The following is a 13,610-nucleotide window of genomic DNA, read 5'->3' on the forward strand; positions in this document are numbered from 1 at the left end:
CCTCCTGGGCTTCCCAAATAAAAATCAATATCAACAATCGTTCCGGAAAAGCAGCAAGCACAGCAACAAGACTGAAAAGACCACCAAATGCGCAGGCCACCCCTCTTTGCAGGGCCGAGATTCATCCCGAACAAACGGGGGGCCATGCGCGGGCAAAATGAAAATCAAATGAGGCCGTATCACCACGAGCACCAGCCATGAGCCCGCCATGCACCCAAGGATGGCTGGCTAGACCGGTGCAGCCACGAGCCACTCTCGGCAGATGAACCCAAAGCCCTGTAAGACCGAGGACCAATAGTCGTGCGACCGATCCTCCCAAAAGTGAAAGAATGATTTCGTTCATGCAAAGACTCGTTATAGATCCGCCCCGGCGAAAGCAAGCGGAGAAAGGTAGAGAGATATTACTGCCGGTAGGAAAAAAAATCTCCCGCCAACTGGCCGGCACGGCCAGATGTGAGGATTGTAGGCAAAAAGATGCAGCAAGCCGAAACATGAAGAAATGGAATAGGAAAAGCGGAAAGACGAACAAGAAGGACAAATGGTATTAGATAAACAGCCAAGAAAGCCAGCAAGCAACGCCAAACGAGAGCAATCACGAAAAGGTAACGCTCAATGCCAGAAAGTAGAAAAAAAACCAAGACGGGAGGGATGGGCCAAGCTGTCGACGACCTCTATTGCGGTACCGAGTTAACAATTTCGGGAGGCGAAAGGCTCGACGGGTCAACCGTGTCAAAGTGCACCAGCTGGTCCATATCGAGTTCTGCTTGTTGCGGCTGGACAAAGGTTGGCGAGAGGTTGAGATTATGCTTGGAGTACATGTCGTTGAGAGTGGCACCATCCTCCGAGACAGCACAGGAGCCGTCTTGCGCCGCGTACAGGCCAGCCGAGCCAGGACGGCCCATCACTCCCATCGGGGGAGACTGGTCGACAATGGCAGGTTCGTTACCTGCGAAGCCGAGAGACGAGGCTGAGGTAGGGCCGTTCGCCTCGGGGCCCACGAGGGGAGACATGAAAGCGCTGCTATACGCAGGTGTGTAGCCTGGCGTGGCCAGTGGTGTACCGTCGTGGCCCTGGGAGAAGAAGCTGGGGCTGTGGGGGAAGTCGGCGGGCGAGGCAGTCGTGGCGGACATGGGATACTGGCGCATGTCAAGTCCGAAACCAGCTTGCGTATCTATGCGCAGGTTGTTGGCCATGTTGGGCTGCTGGGGAATGGGAGCGTAGACGCCAGGCGTCTGAGGTGGGCCCATGTCGGTTGGCGCCGAGATGTAGAACGAGGGCATGGGCTGGTTCTGAAACATGGCGAAGTCAATAGGGCCAGGGACGGAACGACTTCTCTGGCGTTTGTGACCTTGCGGTCGCATGGCGGAGTGCATCTGGCCGATACCCCATTGATTTTGTTCAGGCATCATGCCCATGTGGCTGGGAGCAAAGTTGGGCTGCGAGGATGGGCGAGGGATGGGCGAGACAGGGGCCGAGGCGGCGATGGCGTGAGCGTCCATGGCAGCGTTGGGGCTGGGAGTGGCGTAGGCCAAGGTGTTGTGGCGGTTCATGAAGGACTCGAGAGAGATGAGCTTGGCGAGCTGGCCGCTAAGGACCTTGGGATTGCCGCCGATGTGGTGAACCATGCAGTTTGAGGCCTGCGAGTCTTCCGTGAAGTCGCCGACCTGGTAAAAGCCGCCGGCGGAGGGGGGCGAGTCCATGAAGAAGTTGGGGGCGTGGTTGAGTTCGATAACGATGCCCCCAAGCTTGGAAGGATCACCTTCGCTGTTTTCAAGGTAAATGCTCTTGATGTAGGCAAAGGGGTACTCAATCTTGTAGCCGGCCTGCTCGTTGTTGATGTAGTAGGTCATGGTACACTTGTCGGGGGAGTAGAAGATGATGAGATCCATCGTGTTCTGGCCAACTCTGGTCCACTTGCCGATGCTGAGAGAGCGGCAGCTGAGGTGGTGAATCAGCACCTTACTGGGGCCGGCCTGCTCACCAAGCAGCATGTTTCCATGGCCGAAGGGAACGAGACCAGTGCGGCCGAGATAACTCCCACCGAGGCTCTTGCCAGACTCCATGGCCTGCATGGCGAGGTAATTGCGCATGGACTCGGGGATAGCGTCGATATCTTCGCCTGTTTCGAGGCTCTTTTTGGCGAGAAGCTTAATCTTGGCTCGTCTAAGGAGAAAGTCAGCCATTGTTGGGAAGGGCGCGCGCATAGGTATCGCGTGTAGCTCAAGGCAAAAAAAAGTATCATTTGGGTTGGGGGGAGGGGAGCCTTGATCTCAAGTATCCGTACCTGTTTTGGAACCAAATCTGAACAGATCTCTCCGTCATGTTGATTTCCCCTGCAATGCGGTCACGGACATTGGCTGTCGGAGTAGGGTTCTTGTTGAATTCGACTTCAAGGGTGGCAAGTTGGTCCTGAGTAGCACGCTGGCGCTTGTGGTTCTTCTGCTGCTGAGTGAGAGTGCTCTTGCGAGGTGGACGCTTGGATAGACCGGAAGGGTTGTGGCCGGAGGCGGAAGCCGTAGGAGAGGGCGTACGCTTGGATGAGGTAGCGGTGGCGGATCCGGGGGCTGTGGTTGAGTTGGGGCTCGAGGACTCGGGAGCATGGTGCATGGGCATCATGGAGATGGGCATCTCAATTTCCGTGGCCATGGCGAAATATGTCGTTTGACTCGCCGGTAATGAGCACTGCAAGTTTTGATTGTTCAAGTCGGGGCGGTGGATGTGTGAAGCGAACACGATTGGAGCGAGGCGTCGCGATCTGGTGATGGGCGAGAGCGTCGCAGTATCACGCGTGTAGCGAATTGGGACAGAGGGAAAAGGGCTGTGTTATGAGGAGCAGTGACTGAGAGGCATCGACTGGTAAGAAGACAGAAGGAGAGTTGGTATCGGGAATGGCGAGTTGAGTTGGAGCTGGTGAAGTAGAGACTGTGTGGTGGACGGTGTCGGGGGGGTTGTCGTCTGGATGAAAATGGCTGCGGCCTAAAGAATGTAATGGTGAGTCCGAAAGGAGTGAAGAATCACCAAAGATGGATTTAAAGAGAGTAGGAGTAGTAGCGGTAGTAGTAGGGAGCGACTGGAAGGAAATGAATGAATGAAGGAAATAGAAAAGGACGTGGGGGAAAGGAAAAAAAGAGTGTCGAACACACAAAAAAAAACCAGTTGGCGATGAAAGTTGGGAGGCGAGAAGAAGAAAACGGGGATGGATGGGGGGCAGCCGGGGGAAAAAAGGGAGCGAGCGAGTGAGCGAGAGCGGGTGCGGCAGAACGGCGCAGAAGCAGTGAGAGTGTGGGTGGCGCGGGAGCGGTAGGAGGCTACTTACTTGGTACTGGCTCAATGGGCTGTACCCAGTACTGAGTAGGCTGGGCTGTAGGTACTAACGGAGGTGGAGGTGGGTGCATGACGGCGGACGATGCACCAGAGGAGGCGCCTGCTGGGTCAGCCTGTCAGTCAGTCGGTGGTGCATGAGCGTGAGCGGCGCAGCGGCGCAGCGGGTGCAGCGACGGACCAATGCAGTGGACAGTGTGCCTGGAGCTAGCGGGACGCTGCGGCGGCAAGTGCCTGGGCAAGTGCCTGCGAGATGGGCCACTGGGGGAGGGGGAAAGGGGAGAGGGGAGAGGGGCCAGGCTAACCGGTGTGGGTGGGCGCGTACTCAGTAGGCCAGAGAGGGGCCACGGTCCAATGACTTGGAGGCAGGACCGTCAGGCAGTCAGCTATAAGGCAAGGTCGTCGGTACTGGCACTCTGTAGGAAAAAAATCCGGGAGTACTCCGTACAACTGCTTGAGTGTGTGTGGACGGGTGGGTGGCATGAGAGTCAGTCAGTCAGGTACATACTCCGTAGTCAGTCGCTGATGAGGCATGCGAACCCTTCATCGCTGGCCAGGGGGTCGTGTTGGTGGTCTTTGGGGCGGTTACAAGTGCCTGGTTGAAAGCTGCATGTGGCGGCGAGGGGACGAAAGGAAACGGGGGGGGCGCGAAAGCCAAAGTCCACTCCCCAAGGCATCCACTCGCAAGCTTAAGCCAGCCAGTCACAGCGCACCCGGGGAAGCTTCCCTGGTGTAGTTTTGGCAGCACCAGTCCCAACACGGTTCAACAACGCCGACAGACGGACTCCTTTTTTTTAGTCTCTTTTTCTTTTTCCTTTTTTTTTCTGGTCTTGGTCCTGTCCTGTTCTAGTCACTGGCAGGCACGCTTGTGTCGGGGGCATGACGAGGTGGGCAGTGACTTGTTTAGAAATGGTGGGTAGCAGTGTGCAACAGCCCGCAGCTATGCGGGTTTGGGGGCGTCGCCAGCCGGTGGGCCAGCCAGCCAGGGCGGGTGCTGAAGCTGCTTGCCTGTGCCTGCTTGCTATTGCTGCTGCAGGTACAGAGTTCCAGGTACTACTTACAGGTACTTCAGGTACCTTGGGTGCTTGGGTACTAAGTAGATTCGGTAAGTAACGTTCTAGGGCGAGGTACCTCCGTACACTGTAAGTACTATGTAAGTAAGTACTTGCTTTGCTTGTCATGCCTTTTGTAAGTACATTGGTCGATTGGTCACTTCGAGCTAGTTCTATGCAGATAACTGAAGGCAAAGACAAGATAAGGCAAGTACTTATAGCTGCCCCAGGTTTCTTGCTTTGTTGATGCTCATGCCTTGGCTTCGTACACAGAGTTGAGAGGCTTGCCGTTGGCGATCAAGAGCGCGAGTAAGACGCTGCTGCCGCACCGGCCCTGACCTGGTCGAGTAGCCAGTCAGTCTGTAACACAGGATGACAGGTTGTTGAGGTTGAGACGTCGAAACGGCTGACCAGTATAAGTAATGCAGGCAGGCAAGCCATGTCATCTGTACTACGCCCGATATACCAAGCATCACGCAAATATTGAAATACTGGAGATGTGTGCCGCTGCATTGTAACCTTTTTTGCCCTACTTAGTCAGTACTTTTGCACGACTCGCCTATATTTATCCTCGCCTGTTTTAGCCAACAAGCCATCCTCATGTCATTGTCGTGCCATGCTCAGGCTTGACGGCACTGATCCGTCCTTCGTACTTGTACATGCGCGACTAACGGCAAGGACCTTGGCCAAGCCAAGGTACTGAGAAGTTGGGACTCACTTGTTGCCTGCCAATCCCTCCTCGCCAGTACTTACCAGTAAGTTAAGTAAGTACTTAGATGCCTCAGTAAGTACCTACTTACTTAGGTACCTGACCGGCGACCAGACACGCGCCACGCCCACCCCTCCTCCTCCTCCTCCTCCTCCTCTGCCTCTGCCTCTGCCTCTTGCCCTCCTTGTCCGTACAAGGACTAGCTCCAGGCACCATTCGCTCACAAGCAGCCAAGCTCGCCAGGCTAACCCTAATCTGGCACTAGCCCAGGAACCAAATTCTGAGCCGTCCATGCATCCACACGCTGCACTCGGTATATCCATGCCCCTCAAACCCTCAATCCCTTATTGACTTTCTGCCGCCTTGGCTGGCGTGCTGTTCTGCTCTCCTGCTCTCTTGCTGCCATGCCCACCGCCCACCCACCGTCTCTTCTGTACTCGTCCGCTTCCATCGTCAGCATTCGGCGCTGCTATCCAGGGCCAACATCATCCGCTGCGCTTCAATTTCGCGTACTCCTCTGTCTTGGACCCCGTCCTCATAACCACCATCATCATCTCACGTCAACGACTCCCTCCAGCCGTCGGCAAATGTAACGCCCTCGCCTCGGACTCGCACTTTTTCCCTTCTGCCCTGTTGCTATTTCCGCTCCGAGGCGCCCCAGTGGTATGCTGACGCTGCGCCCCCGACGTGGTCGACCCGCGTTTGAATCAACAATGACTGCCCCAGCCCAGAAAACCGATCGTCGGGGCCAGACACTGGGCTAATCCTAGACAGTTTGCTGCCCGGCGCGCCACGCGGCCAAAAAAAGCAGCATGAGGAAGGCAAGGGAAAAAAAAAAAAAAAAAAAAAAAGAAGAGCCAACGAAAAAGAAAATATACCAGTAAACCATACAGCTTCAAACCACATGCCTCCGCCAACCAACGCTCCACCAGGCCCTTCGCCCGCAGCCCGTTAGAGGGGCGCGTCGCCTCCACTGCTCTGTCTGGTCACTGGTGTCTCATCCTACGTCCACAGCCGGCCTTGTTCCAAGACAGGGGTCACCACCCACGCTGCCACGATGCCATATCAGGCTTGCAGCTTGCTCACCACGAAACCAGAGTCCACCACCCCCATCATCCCCTGAGGCTTTTTGGGGTGGCGCCGACTTGGAGGGGCCAGCCAGCTCAGGTCGGCGAGGGAGGGGCTCTTGAAAGAGTCAACCAACGCACTCCCGGCCACGGCATCCCCAGCTCGCAACTACCGGTGCCTGAGTAGTAGTCCACCGACACAATTGCCAGTCCGTCCTCCGCCCCGAGGCGCGCAGGTCTGGACAGCGCGCATCAATACGTCAGACTGCGACTAATCCCGTGGATCGTCTCTTGCCGTGACACCACACAAAGCCATACATCCAACCATCGTCCTGCGCTCCCCGGCTCCTAGGTAGCTAACATGCCATCATGCTAACTACTTAGCCTCTCTGCCCCCTGGGCCCTGGCCACCCAAACGCGCCCATCGCGCCGCTCTGGCCGCCCCATGTACGTCACACCCGCAAGGTTGCAGCTTGGCATCACTGTTCGGGAGTCCAGCACTGCTCCGGCCCTGAGTAGGCAAGCATGCAAGGTGGCAAGTGGCAAGTGGAAAGCAACAAGCACCCGGGCTGCTGCCCGTCGCCCGTTTTGTCTCCACGCCCTCAGTAGTGATCGTCCCTCGCAGTCGCAGATCTACCCTCGAGCCTCGCTATTTGCCTGGTTGGACAAAGTAACACGGAATCGGGTAACACTGCAAAAATGTCGCATCCCTCCCATATCTGGCCAGCACAACTTTTCGAGAGCAGACCGGAAGAGCAAAACCGATGTCGAAATTATAGGCCGTCCCCTATGCATGCTGCAAAGCACACTCACAACTCTCTACAGATTAGGAGTTTACAGGTTCGCTTTTAGTCAACGTCTCAGCACACGTCGTGCTCCGCATCTTGTGGCTGATGAAACTTTGAAAGCACCTTTTCATTCTCAACGGTGCTTCGAGTCACTTTTCTTATTTACTGGAGTCGCATGAAGCATTGGCTTGTTACAGCACGTCGGCAAAATTAGTAGAGTTGCCACTCGTGTGCCAGACGAGGCGCATTGCTCCAGGTCGATCACCCCTGCTTGGCATGGCTCAGTCTGCGGTAACCGTTATGCTTCGAAACGCGCCCGAAAAAGAAAGAGAAGAAAGAGAAGAAAAGAAGAAACTCTGCGGAACGGCACCTGCCATAGTCGTACTCCGTGATCCGCCAGCGACAAGCAATGCCTTGGCCGGACCCGGTATTAAACAACTCTACTACTCAGTAATAGACTCAGGGCCCTTGTTCCTGGCAGCGCTGATACTATTGTCAATTGGCCGATAGGTGAGGTGAAACGGCAAGCCATTCTCATGGCCGGAGATTCTTGCCACCCTCTTCCTTTTGCCAACTGGACATGTGTCACATTCATGCTCCTCCAACAAGAGACATGCAGCGACGCGCACGTCGGTTCCTGCAGTCCCGCTGCAGGTACCATCGTGATGTGCCTTGATGTGTTAAAGCGGACTGGAGCGGCACAGTATATAGCCCACTTGGCATGCAAAGCATGTTGCCCTTTGACAGACACGGGCTTCGCGTCGCCAACCAACCACAGAACAGGAGCGCACATGACAGCCCTGCACCTCGCCAAATGGATGAGATGCTCAAGACTAGCTTTTCGTTCACCTTGCTTACTTGTTTGGCGCAACTTGACGCCGCCCTCAGAATTCGCTTCTCAGCTTCGCCATGTTTCCCAAGCACAACTCTATGAACTGACCAATCAGCCAGGTACTTGGTCTAGCGCAAACCGGCTCTCTGCGTCCTGGGCCAGTCTCTCTGCAACTATCCGTACAAGCGCAGGGACTTGTATATAGGAGCCGTGTAGGTATCAGCACGTCAGCTCTACTCTGGGGACAAGGCGGATTAAAACATTGCGGAAAAGAAAAGAATGTGAACCGTTGGTAGTTGTCGTGGTACAGCAAAAGAAGGGGCATGCCTTGGTACCCCTGGACAGCTCCAACGACTTGCTCGCCACAACATCACCGAGGTGCACACCGACACAGTTTTTCTTGTTTTTTTTTTCCTGTTTTATACTTTTCTGCACACACCCTTGTCTGACCAGCAGTCAGGCGCCCAGGCAGGGTTTTCCCTCCTTTCACTTGGCATCCGGAGCTGGTCTGGACTGGTTTTTACCCCTGACTAGCGATGCTTCTTTGGGCGGCACCCTGCGTTTTCACCAGCCAACCATAGCACGCCGTGCCTGGATCCGGCCCCGCCAGCACGCCCGACCGTCCAGGAACCCGAAGAGGAAGAACTGGTCTACCTGCAGCGCAACGTAACTGCGATGGGCGCCAATGGTTGGCTCGTGTTGCGCCAACATGATTACAAGACGACTGACTGGAAGTGAACAGCCTCTCCTTGGTCCGCGTCCGACCTTGTACCCAGTCAACTCTCTGAAAAGTTTCGGGCCCATGGTAAACGGCGGCTTCTACGGAGTACGAAGTACTGCATCGACAACTGCGCCTCGTGGAATCTGATCGGTGGTCTGGCTGATGTGCTTGCAGACCCCTGGCCGGAATGCCTGTCCATCCATCGGATCGTTTGCTATAACGCCAGACAATATCGGTAAATGGCGCAAAGCCATGAGGTGCTGGCCTGACCTTGTATCATGACTGTGCCAAAATCGCTCGATTCCGCAAATGGTCTCCCCTACTTATTCCCTTGTTATGTCGGAAAGGCAGCCGCACCGATGCCAACGCATATTCTTGATATGTACGGATACCTGTGCGATAAGCGACGAGTGCCTTGTCTTTGCAGGGCTGCTTTGAGGTGGTCAATCTCACGGCCCTCCTTTTCGTCATTTGGCCGGGTAATTGAGTTGCCCTTGACTTTTACTAGCCTTGTTGGGGCTTGAACGGACCTTTTCCCTGTCGTGAGCTTGATACTAGTGTTGGTGACTGTCACCATGAAGTGGCGAGACATGGGAGAGAAGCAATGAGCCCTGCATTGGCGGCCCCAGATTCCAGACCATCCCGGACAGTTGTGGTCCACGGCGCGGCGCGAGCTGAGGAGGCGTTCTCGAGCGCTGTCGTGCCTTGTGAAGTTGGACCCGCGCCGAGGTACCTGCCATGTGGTGAGGGCAAAGAGGAACAAGACAGAAACATTGCTCGGTACGCATCAGCACTTGAGCACATAAGTAGATGCCATGCCAAATGCTTAGACTTTGGTGTTTAAATACGCTACCTGGCCTGTGCCTTTGCGCAAATTGGGACTGACAAAGGCAAACAGTAGGTGACGCTGTTTGCGACCAAGTCGGCTTGTTTTGATGTCGGCTTGAAAGAATAAGGAAAACAGGACATGCAGAGAGTAGAAAAAACCTGATTCTCAATCTATTTCTCCATTCATTGCCGGTATACAGATTATCATGCCGACTACCTTGTAATTTATCAATGATGTGCACCAAGGCAGCAAGCATCGGAATGCACACACTTGTAAAGGAGTGACGATGTGACCCACGGAAATGGTTCGGCGTACACTCGAGAGAAGAAAAAAAAGGCTAATGGGTCAAACTTTTTAATATGGGCAGTTATGGGCAGTTACCCTTGCAACTATCTGCGCGCGATGATACTTTGCACATTTACCCATTGGCAGTCCGTGATATCCTTCCTCGGATGACCAGGGGGGAAAAGCCACCCAGGCAGGGTACGCACTGATCCCCTCAAATCGCCCGCTGGTACCCCCCCTCTCCGCCAACAAGAGGGGTTGATGAGCCCCAGCCTAGGATTTCCTTTCTTTTTCTTTTTTTTTCTTGGTTCCTTGTACCTTTTCCGACCATGTGGTTGGGGATTCCGACCAAGATGGGGTTGGCCAAAAAAAAAATCGGGTATCGCAAAGTATCAGTATTTTCTCTTTGGTTGTTGGGGGTTCTCGGCGGTGGCTAAGTAGAAGGGGAGGAGAAGAGAGACTCGCTGGCCCTACAAACAAAAGGAGACAAAAAAGTAATCCCCCCCAGCTTCTCGTAAAAGCAGTTTGGTGCGCTAGATGACTGCGTCTGTTTTACTTCCTTCCGCCGGTCCGCGCAGTAAAAGGGTCCATCCAACGTTGGGAGGGGGTTGGCGCAAGGAAAACCGAGCTCTGACTTTGTTTGCTTGCTGAGCGAACTGCAAACAAAAAGGAAAGAAGAAAAAAAAATGCCGTCACTGTTTTCTTTGTTTTATTTAGTTCTGATTCCTGTCCATTTTATTATATCCTTGGGAGTTTTTTACCCGATCTTGACGCAGGGGGATTATAGTTGCCGCATCACCTCCTCTACCGCCCTGGCGGCCATTTTTCGCCGCTGCGCCTCGCCCATGGTCTCGCCGGCTTCGCGCGCGGCTTGGAGCTTGCGCATCATGGCCTCGACCTTGGCCACGTCTTGCTCGCCAATGTCTTGCTCTTCTTCTTCTTCTTCGCCGTCGTTGTAGTAGTCTTGTTGTTGCTGTTGTTGTTGTTGTTCTTGGCTGTTGGCAAAGAGGGCCCTTTTCAGTGTCTCGAGGTCCGCCGCCCGGTCAAGCCCAAAGTCCATGTCGTCGGGTCCCAGCAACGCCTTGTCGTCATCCGAGGACCTCTGTTTGCCGTCGCCCTCTTCCTTCTTCTTCTTTTTCTCTCCCTCCGCTGATGCTGATGCTGCCTCTTCCTCTCCCGAGAGCAGCTCATCAGCAGAGCCCAAGTCCCATTCGTTTGCCTCTAGAGCCTCCTTGATGCGAGGGATGCCACTTTTTTCTACATGGTTTTTTTTTAATGTCAGTTTGATTTGCTCCCAGTCGTTTGCAAAGGGAAGGTGGGCGGGCTCTCCTTACCGCCAAATTGCTGCAGCTTGTTCTCGTCGCCGACGCCGCCCACCTGCACAAACTCCAGCCCAGCCTCGGCGCACAGCTCATCCCACTCATCCACGTCCAGGGCGCCGCCGCCGCCGACGCCGACGGCCAGCTTGACGCCGTCCCACGCCCACCCGCCGAGACCTTGGTGGACGACCGTGCCGACGTGCCGGATGAGCTGCCGCGTGGGGTTGTTGTCGTCGTCATCATCAGCACCGTCGGCGACGGGGGCGGAAGCAACAGAGCCACCACTGCTGTCCGGGATGGCAAAGACGAGGATGAGCCCGCCGAGGACGCCGAGGACTTCCGCAGCCTCGTCGGAGAGGAACGACGACGCCCACTCCGAGGGCGAGTCGATGAGGTCCAGCCACACCGGCACCGTGGTGGTGTAGTACTTGGTCTCGAGCCGTAGCTCATGCGTGATGCCCGCGAGGGAGCCCTCCGCAGGGATCGGCTCGGATCCCGTAATGCCTTTTGTGCCGTGTCAGTTTTCTCAATGTGAATTCTTCAGCGTGTACACAGGGGGAAAACGTTGGGGGTAGGGTTGGTCCAGCCCAACCCAAGCCTCACGCGAGTGTAGGGTAGTGAGACGTTATCACAGCATGAACCTATCGGCGGTCCCGCTAAGTGTTTTTTTGGTGCTCATACCGGAGATGATGCGACTGAGGTGCTCCTTGTCGGATTGTAAGCTGACTGCTAATGCTCTTTTGGGATTTTTAATGTCCATGATGAGGCTGGATGTTGACGGATGGGCTGTGAAATGTGGATGAGATGAGCTGCAAAGCGACGGCCTGATGTGACAGTATATACAGACACATGGTGGGGGTGGATTGGGTGGGGCAGCTCGTCAAGGTGTGTGTGTGTGTACGCTTCTGTTGTATCTGATCAGACAATTTCATCACTATTGGATCCGAGACTCGATACTCAGACTGGGAGCCAAGGCCGAAAAGTACACCACTACACTCAAGCGTCATTGGGCCATGCTGAAGTTCAAAAGTAACAAGCTGTAAATATAGAGTATCCGCTAAAGTGGTCTTTGGCTACACATTCATTCATTCATAAGAGGAGGAGGGGGGTTTTCAGCCGTAAAGGATTTTCTCAGCATCGGTTCCTGCCCAGGTTCGGGAGCCGAGCCCGTCTGTTGAAGCCGCCGTGGCGGTTGTCGTCGCCGCCCCAGCCGAAGCTGCGGTTGACGACGGCCATGGCGTCGACGCCGGCCTGCACCACGCCGGCGAACCCTCCGGCGACCGCGTCGCCGCCGGCGGGGTGCTGCTGGAGGCTGCTGGCGAGGTCGCCCTGGTCGAGGACGCCCTGGCGGCGGGCCAGGCACGCCGTCTGGATGGCGCGCGCCCACATGTTGTACCACTGGTCTTCGCTGAGGCTGGCGTATCGCCCCGTGCGCGGGTCGCGGAGCGGCCACGCCACGTACACCGTCTCCCAGCGCTTGGTGCGGAAGAACAGCCAGGGCCAGGTGACGAGGAAGGCGAGCGTCGCGTAGCAGAGCACCTCGATCCACTTGGTCAGCCGCCACCGGCTCGTCCGGCACTCGTTGTAAATCTCGACCCGGCTGTTGTGCACGGGAAAGTCGACGCGCAGGTGGCCCTGGTAGTTGGTGTCGCGGACCAGCCTCTGCAGCTTCCGCTCGAGGTGCTCAAAGTCCCAGCCCGTCACGCGGCGCTCCAGGGCGAAGCTCTTGAGCCCGGCCGAGCTCGCGCAGTACCGGTGGCACCACTCCTGGACGGTGGGCGTCCCCGTCTCCGCCTGGCCGCTGCCGCCGCCGCTGCCGCCGAAGCCCGGTGCGCGCTTGGCCAGGACGGTGCCGCGACGGACCTTTTCCAGGTTGCCGACCGCCGTCAGCTGCCGCCACGACGCGCCGGTGCGGGCGTCGGTGTAGAGGAGCCCGGTGAGCTCGACCTCGACGTCAAAGTCCACCACCGTCTCCTGCTCCTCCTTGTCCCCGCGACGGCGCGTCTCCGTGTGCGTGCCTCGCACGTGGCACAGCGGCCGCGGCGGGCTCTCGGCCAGGATCTCGAGCTGCCGCTGCAGGAACGCCGGGTCCGTGTCGAGCCGGCGGTCGAGGAGATAGGTCTTGCCGCTCTTGTCGGAGCTGCGGAACGGCGCGACGTCGAGGTTGGGCGTGCCACGAGGGATGAGCGGATCGGCGGCGGTGGCGGCCGGTATGGCGTCGAGGTCATGGTCGCTGTAGAGGGGTGGCAGGTCGTCTTCTGCGTGCGGGGGCTCGTCGGCGACGGCGCCGGCGCCGGCGTCGACGTCAAAGTCGCTGTCAAAGTACTGCTGGCGCCGCGGCGAGTTTGGGTTAGGTCGGTGCATCGAGATGGAGCTGGCAGCTTCGCCGAGTAGCGTCGTGGGATGGCTGTTGTTGTTGTCGTCCTTGTACGGAGCGGCGAGGTCGGACGATTTGCCCATGATGAAGATGTCCGATTCGGATTACGGCGAGGAATGTGTTCTGCGGACTCTTGATGTTGTAGACTACAGCATTCGACGAATGACACAAAAGAGAGAGAGAGAAAAAAATAAAGAAGAAGGAAGAAACAAAGAAGAGGGCAAGAAGGATTCACGTAGCCTCAAAGGATTGCACTGCCTCGGGCTGTGTGGCGGCAGGCAGCAGCTGAGAAGCCGCGCAGACAGAGAGC

The 13,610-nt window shown here is 56.3% G+C and overlaps 3 protein-coding genes across 3 annotated transcripts; all 3 read right to left on the reverse strand.

The window, feature by feature from the left end:
- Positions 1-671: 671 nt before the first annotated feature.
- Positions 672-2,646, reverse strand: V2A60_005863 (homeobox domain-containing protein; the record flags this gene model as incomplete). Its single annotated transcript, XM_083257161.1, has 2 exons — positions 672-2,163; positions 2,285-2,646. 2 exons carry the CDS (start codon positions 2,644-2,646, stop codon positions 672-674), a joined length of 1,854 nt encoding a protein of 617 aa, XP_083113287.1.
- A 7,739-nt stretch (positions 2,647-10,385) lies between these two features.
- On the reverse strand, positions 10,386-11,683 carry V2A60_005864 (uncharacterized protein; the record flags this gene model as incomplete). The annotated part of the gene is made up of 3 exons (XM_083257162.1): positions 10,386-10,861; positions 10,939-11,427; positions 11,605-11,683. 3 exons carry the CDS (start codon positions 11,681-11,683, stop codon positions 10,386-10,388), a joined length of 1,044 nt encoding a protein of 347 aa, XP_083113288.1.
- A 371-nt stretch (positions 11,684-12,054) lies between these two features.
- Positions 12,055-13,383, reverse strand: V2A60_005865 (uncharacterized protein; the record flags this gene model as incomplete). Its single annotated transcript, XM_083257163.1, has 1 exon — positions 12,055-13,383. One exon carries the CDS (start codon positions 13,381-13,383, stop codon positions 12,055-12,057), a length of 1,329 nt encoding a protein of 442 aa, XP_083113289.1.
- Between the last annotated feature and the right edge of the window lie 227 nt (positions 13,384-13,610).

The sequence above is a fragment of the Cordyceps javanica genome, chromosome 3 (genome assembly GCF_051103115.1).
Source record: "Cordyceps javanica chromosome 3, complete sequence".
NCBI classification, from domain to species: Eukaryota; Fungi; Ascomycota; class Sordariomycetes; order Hypocreales; family Cordycipitaceae; genus Cordyceps; species Cordyceps javanica.